This window comes from Rhagoletis zephyria, unplaced genomic scaffold (genome assembly GCF_001687245.7).
Source record: "Rhagoletis zephyria isolate East Lansing unplaced genomic scaffold, Rhagoletis_zephyria_1.1 Rzeph_scaffold_19310, whole genome shotgun sequence".
Lineage (NCBI taxonomy): Eukaryota > Metazoa > Arthropoda > Insecta > Diptera > Tephritidae > Rhagoletis > Rhagoletis zephyria.
In genome coordinates this window covers 1,792-9,269 of record NW_016176370.1, presented here as the reverse complement: position 1 = coordinate 9,269, position 7,478 = coordinate 1,792, and the positions used below count along the sequence as shown (strand labels likewise).

Below are 7,478 nucleotides of genomic sequence, written 5' to 3'. Positions count from 1 at the left end.
ACTCCGAGTATTTTGGGGTTATTTACCGTCGGAATTGGTGTGTCATCGAAGTGGCTCGGTCATTATTACTGTTTTAAAACATATGGATGTTTGTACCAGAAGCAGCCGCTTCGTCGGCCTGACGTGTGTTCCAATTCCATTTCGGCGTTTATTATTTTGCGGCATTGCACCGCATGTCGTCAAGCCCACCCATTAAATAACTTTACCCCTTCCACACCTCATACGGGGTAGTGGAAACCAATGGAAGCAACAACAAACACATGCCGGCACTTTTGCTTTATCGCAAGTCCAATAATTTTGGGGGCACAGTGAATGAAATGCGGAAACATACGAGGTCCATTGACACAACAAAAATATGTACCAACACCTTTTTGCAAAGTTAGTTTGCACATTACACTGTAGGCTTATTTCCTTTTTAACATACATAAATACATATACATAAATTATATTTTAAATATCTATGTTTAGTCAAATGTACCAACCTGTTTCGATCCGCTGATGCCTGTCCTAGCAACAATTGGAAGCAAAAGCAAGCAATTTGTGGCGTTCGTACAAAATCGATTGATATCTAATTAGACCAACTGCAGCATACAGGAATCTTTGGTTAATTGCAAATTGATTTTGTCCTCTTGACGTTTTTCTGGTTGCAACCAATTCAATTTCACTGTAATTTTAACAGCTGATGCATACGAAGTTGCACTCACCAATAAGTTCGTGATTGAAAAAAGTTTATTATGCCGCAAAGTAACGCGTTTAATATTCACAAAAGCCGAAGGAATATGCGAAAATATATTTAAAACACAGACGCAAAACTAGAGAATGATTCGCGTATTTTGCGGTCGTGACCTGAGCTTTTTTATGGTACTCTTTTACCCTTTTCTTTACTGTTCACACAACTGGCTTCCGCATTAATTCAATCAATTTTTCTGTCACAATGCGCAACTCAATAAATTCACAGAATTATAGTTGAATTTTCTGAAATTATTTGATGGAATTTCGCACACAAAAACTATTTTTAAAAACTGATTAATAAATTTACAGCAAACAACCGAACGATTTACCACAAAAGTGTTCGAATTACCATTGCGTTCTTTTGCTTTGTCGTGTTCCGCTTCAAGTTGTTTCGCTTGTCAGTATAGAGTGCTGCCAGATTCTAGCAAGGGAGTTATGAGAATCATGCAAGAATCGCGTTATATCAACACTGACAGAAGTGGCAAACAGAAAAATTAAAAATTAAAGCAGGAGCATTTTTTTTTTGATTTTTTTTTACTAGAGCGAAATACAACAGTTTGTCCAATATACTTCAAATGCGTATGTCATGTAGCGAACAGATGGTGACGCATTCCGCAAACCGCTACTTTGGTTTTGCCGATTTTTACAGTTCTCGATTTATAGTAAACAACTTTTCAAATACTTTAAATGCACTTAAATACACTTTTCCTTTATGAATTTTTGATTACAAATCATATATTTTCACAATTTAAAGCAAATAAAACATGAACTTCAAGAAAACAATTTTGTACTGTTTTTTTACTCGTCAAAATTGCTGTGGATTTTATATATTTTGCTTTAAAAATGTCAGCAATGTGATTAAGTTTTATGTTTCTACATGAAAACTTGAATTTGGACGAAACAAAATAAATATTAAACTGGCTGATTTGCGAAGCGGGCAAAAATGGGAGTTGGGCATCTTTTCGCTTCGCGCTGCAGCTTCAACGATCTATGTGGCATGCGTTGTGCATTTTCATACAGTTCATCTTACCGAACGCAAAACGAAGCAAAAGTTTTTGTGGCATCAGCTGAAACCAAATTTTAAAAGGGATGACAGAAATTTGTTCCAAAATACATCATACACCCACCCTGTCGGAAACAACACCAACCAAAGTGGAAATAATTGACTAACTTCACATTCTCTTTTATCCTCTTCACTACTTTTAACCCACCAATTCCATCGCCGTCGGGAATATGCAATATGTTGCAATCTTGTATTCCATCATTCTTGCTTGAAACCTACTGTTCCCATTTCTCATACACCATGCCAACATGACTCGTTGAAGCAAAGAATTTTAGTTTTCTTCCGGCTCATAATGAAAAAGAGTTTGGTTTTCTCCATCTTTCTCTCTTACGTCCTCACTCGGGGAAAACTCCGTTGGAAATGAGGCGAATTTATCTGAAAGAACGCAAGCGGTTTGATCATAAGTACCAAAATTTTATTACCGGTAAAAACTACCATTAGCAGTAAGCAAATGTCATGAAGTCCAACACTGGCTAATCCAACCACAGCACTTCTATATATGTACAGTAATGTTATAAATAATAGGGACATTAAGGGCCGGTTGCTCAAAACCTGGTTGACACTAATCGTCGGTTAAAATCGTTATCGACGTTTTCGCCTCCATGCATATAACACGGTGTCGGTAACGTCGATAACGATGCTTAACCGATGATTAGTGTCTACCAGGCTTTGAGCAACCGGCCCTAAGACTTTGGCTTCATTAAATACCGCGTTCAGAAGTATGTATTTAGAGACCTTGTTAAATACTGGATACAAAACCACTTAGTACTTATGACTATATACAATACTAAATACATACTTGCTATTTACTCAGTGTAAAAATACAGAGTCTCAATTATTTTGAGACTATTACAGAATTTGTGAGACTGCTTTGGGATGTCTGGCATTTTCGAGAGTATATCGAGATTTTAGAGACTATTTCGATTTTCTCGGGGCTACTTCGGCATTTTTGGGACTATTTCAGGGTTTTCGGTAATTTAGGGACTATTTCGGGATTTACAAGACTACTTCAAGTTTTTTAGGATTAACGGGTTTGTCGGGACTATTTCGGGATTTTCGAGACTACTTCGGATTTTTAGGACTTTCGAGACTATTTCGCGATTTTTGAGACTTTGGAGCTTTCGGGACTTCTTAGGGATTTTCGGAACTGTTTCAGAATTTGAGAATCTAGGGACTAATTCGAGACTACCTCGAGGTTTCTAGAATTTTTGGGGTTCTCGGGACTATCACGAGATTTTCGAGACTGCTTCGAGATTTTTAACTTTAGGTATGGGGATTATTTCGGGGATTTCAAGACTAAATATATAGATAAATATATTGATAAATATATAGACAAATATATAGATAAAAATACCGATAAATATATCAATAACTATATCGATAAATATATCGATAGAAAAATCTATAAATACAACGACATTTCCGAAATACGTCCGAAAATCGCGAAATAGTCCCGGTAATCCCGAAATAGTCTCGAGAATTGCGAAATGGTCTCGAAAATCCCGAAACATTCTAATTTAGTTCCGAGAATATCAAAAATCTCGAAATAGTTCCCAAATTGAGGTGAGGCGTGAGGAGAACGGATAAGATGAGCTCAGTTGTGATGAATCAAGGTTTGGTGAATTGAGGTGTGTAAGAACAGGTGTGGTGAGTTTAAGTGGGGTGTTGTGAGTTGAAGTGAGGTGTGGTGAGTTTGTGTATAGTGAACTGATTTATTTGTTTCTTTATTTATTTTTACAGTCTGTTAGATTTATATCACAAAAAAGATTTAACATTCTTATAATTAGATTTAGATTTGAAATTTAAATATTAAATATGATATGCTCTACAGAAATTTTTAAATAACATTATTTCTTTATCACTGCAATTATTTTATATCAGTATAAAAGCATGCAATTGTCCCCAAGTTATGTAGACGGTTGGAAAGGTCGAGTTTCCAATCCGCGCTATACTTTTTGGGTTATGCTTGAAATACAATACCGGCGAACGGCAAACTTCGCCGAATTGGGCGATGCTGTCGTTCACCGTTCGCCCAGCTATTTCGCCTACTTAAACAGAATTAGAGCGGTAGCGAAAACAGCTGATCCCATTTGGTCGCCTTTATAATTTGGGTGACCATATTTAGAAAAAACTAAACCATATTTAGAAATGAGGAAATGATAACAAATATAAATGTAAAACAAAGAAAGATTATTATAAATAATTTGTTTCAAGCCTGATTTAACGAATCCACAACTATATTTTTCAAACAACAAAAAAAAGTCGTGTTTAGGTTGTTTTCTTTTAAAACTTTGAAAGCAAAAAACAAATACGGCCACCTTTGGCACGCACAGCTATCATCGCCCAGCAGGGCGATAGAAATAAATCTATCGCCATGAAACGCCGCCAAGCGAACTTCGCATTTCGCTTTGGCTGTGTTCAATTTCATATGCTTGCGGGTGTTCTAATTTTGACAGCGCGAATTTCGCTGTGGTGAGTTCGCCGTTCGCCGGCATTGTATTTCAGCTATTACTCCGTATCTTGATATCCCCTGGGTGGTCGAAAAGGCCGAGTCTCCGATCCACACAGTCGCGCTTTCGTGACGGTTGGAAAGGCCGAGTTTCCAATCTGCTCATTGTTTATTATCTAAGTTAATGTACTCTAGGTAGTCGGAAAGGCCGAGTTTCCGATCCACGCTTTTGTTCATACATCACTATCTTATAGGCTGCGTTCCACAATAGTCATACAGCAGCCGCTTAAAAGATAGTATCACAATTTTTTATAGCCTCTGGTAATTCATTAAAGCACTTTAAGCCTTTATAAAAATTTTTTTTTGTCCACTTCCGTTCTATACTTCGGGAGTCTGAAGCTGTTATTTTGTCTCAATATATACGTATGGGTCTCATTTATGTATCGGAGATTATCGCAAAGATAATGCGGCAGGTTGCCCTTCTTAATATTGTACACAAATTTCATAGCGTGGTAAAAAACTTGTTTCAAGCATACATCTTGTTGGTGTTGTGTCGTACGGCTTGTTGAAGATGAATCTCCTCGCTCAGTTTTGCATTTTTTGCAGCTTATCTACATGTGAGTCCCCCGCGAGGAAGAAAATCGTAGGGCAGTATATAAAGTGCAGTTCTAGTATTGACCTGTACACCAATGTTTTATATCTTCTTCCCAAGTACTTACACGATCTCTTTATAAGGCGAATTTTTTAGCATAGGAAAGGTAGTGTATCACGCTAATCTGGTTTAGATTCGATCATTGGATCATGCATTTTTTTTTTGTACTCCAAAATTACTTGTTTTTTTTTTTAATTATTTTCAATATCAAATCTTTATTGTTTTTATATTCGCGAAAGGTGCTTACTCATAATTTGGATCATATATGAATCCTAAAAGATTTATCTAAGAGTAAAAATTTTTTGTTTTTGATACTTATATTTCTTACCAACCTAGGACTCCTTTCGGACTCATATTTCTGAATGCTCGGAATATGTTTGCGGGAAAGCTTAATAATTTTAGAAAAAAACACGTCGTTTATTTTAAATATACAACAATTCGTCTCCTAAATAAAATGCTTTTGCAAAATATTGCAGAGCTGTTATTACAACTCAAAATTATTCTCTTTAACATACATACCCAAAAGCTACAAATAAACAGGACAAAAAACTACTTTGCGCAATTCAAATATTAGCATTGTGTTGAAGATTAGAGAAGAAAATTCCTTACAACATTTTTTTGTTTGCAAGACTAGTTGGCCATGAATTTATCACACAAAGTAAATTATTCTCAAGTAGCTAAAAAGAGTTTTCGAAAAATTTTCAAATTTATTTCTTTTCAGCAGTGAACGACACAGCAGCTATTCGTAAAAAATTTAACCAAAGCATTTACCTAAAAGATGGTACGCAGTATTTTCTCACAACGTTACAATTATGCTAAAATACGCGTTAATGAGGCGCTAGATGGTAAGCGTTTAAAATCTCAATAAAAATCGCCAACATTTAAAATTCCTTCACATTTCTTCACAGACGTCTTTCGGCGCATAGCAATATTTCCGAAGATCGCCAAGCTGCCGAAACTGAAACGCACCTACTACATTTCGACCCACAAACCGATCGCCGAAAAGAAGAACAAGACGAAGACCAAGGACAAGAAGTTGTTGCCTTCCTCCGATTGGTAAGCCAAAATTACGAGACTTGTTCTGCAACTTACATAAGTTAATTTTATTTTAATTTCTTTTCATGTTTCTCAAATACCTTCTAAAACAAAAAAACGGACAAAAATTTGTTTATTGTACTTCAACAAAAAACACTTCAAAGGTATGACAGTGATTTCATACCGATGACAACGCGCTACGAACTCGAAATGATTTTGGACACGCCGCTAATGGAGCGCCATTCAGGGCACAACTCAAAAGGTACGTTCAGTCATGTTTACTGGAAGTCTGCCGATGCGGATGAGGGACAGTCGAATGCCGCCGTCACACAGGGCAGCAACGGTGAGTTGCCGTCGATTAGCAAAAGTCAGGTAGTTAGTAGCAAATCACCGCCCATTGGCCAACCGTTGGCGGCAGCAATGTCAATTAGTACACCGCCGACGGCAGCACTTGCAACAACACCGCAGAGCTCAAATAGTTGTGACATGAAAAAAGAGTCGCCAGAACAGCCGCGCATGAAGCAGAAGTATGGGCATGAACCACCAAAAAGCTTGGCTGCAACAAGGGAGTCGCACGACTTTGAGTTTGCGGTGCCTGAACTGAATAAGCGACGCCGCTACAAGCATCTCGAAAAGAGCTATGAATGCGAGCAGTGTCATAAGAAATTCGACCGTCCTTGGGTGCTGCATGGCCACATGCGTTTGCATACAGGCGAGAAGCCATTCGTTTGTCCGACGGAATCGTGTCAGAAGCGTTTTGCTGATCGGTAAGTGGTATATTGGAAACTGAAATTCTTTGCACAAAAAAAAAACGAATTTTTATTCCACATTTTCGCTTTTACAGTTCCAATTTGCGCGCCCATCAACGCACCAAAGGCCATCACAGTTGGAGTTATCAGTGTCCGCAGTGCACTAAGGCGTTCAGTCAGGAGAACTACTTGAGCCGTCATACTTTGGAGGCTTGTCGCAAATTTTTAGCGTCACACAGAAATTGTTAAGATGTAGACATGTATAGACATGTATCCTAGTACATTTCACCTACTGCATTTCCTATAGTTCCTTTATGTGTAGTACTTATTTTGGTATTGTTAGTGTTAATGGATATGAGTTTTATATGAATTGAAGGAGTTTCTATAAAATAAATTGCATGCAAATTTTTAAAAATTAAAAGTTTTTTGAGTTATCATTTTTGGGCAGAGGCCGAGAACAAAAGGTATGATCGAAACTAAATGTGGTTCTCGTAGTTTTGTTCCTAAGAACGGTTAAAAACCCAAACCAGAATGAGAAAAAACCTTGGACAGTGTTTTCATAAGAACGAAAGTGAGAACAAAACTCTCGAAATCATGTTCAACAGGAATTATATAAGAACAAAAAAAAACCTTGTGGAACGTTCCAAAAAAAAAAATAAAAAAAAACAAAATGCGAATAATACTTTTCAGAACGCGTATATGGGAAAAAACGCGAACAAAAAACATACGGAACGTTCCCCCGAAGAACAATTTGGGAACTGAAGTCTCAGGAACGTTTTGACAAAGAATGAAATAGGA

At 37.1% G+C, this 7,478-nt stretch overlaps 1 protein-coding gene across 1 annotated transcript; it reads left to right on the top strand.

Annotated features, from left to right (window-relative positions):
- Positions 1-5,674: 5,674 nt before the first annotated feature.
- LOC108380462 (zinc finger and SCAN domain-containing protein 5B) lies at positions 5,675-6,929 on the top strand. The gene is made up of 4 exons (XM_017636834.1): positions 5,675-5,741; positions 5,805-5,952; positions 6,096-6,698; positions 6,776-6,929. The coding sequence occupies exons 1-4, from the start codon at positions 5,675-5,677 to the stop codon at positions 6,927-6,929; spliced, it is 972 nt and encodes a 323-aa protein (XP_017492323.1).
- Positions 6,930-7,478: the final 549 nt, after the last annotated feature.

Excerpts from the sequence above, each read along its gene's own strand:
- LOC108380462 (XM_017636834.1), top strand. The coding sequence starts at position 5,675 with ATGGTACGCAGTATTTTCTCACAACGTTACAATTATGCTAAAATACGC. Across the intron at positions 5,953-6,095 it reads TTGTTGCCTTCCTCCGATTG|GTATGACAGTGATTTCATAC; the intron begins GTAAGCCAAAAT and ends AACACTTCAAAG. Across the intron at positions 6,699-6,775 it reads CAGAAGCGTTTTGCTGATCG|TTCCAATTTGCGCGCCCATC; the intron begins GTAAGTGGTATA and ends TCGCTTTTACAG.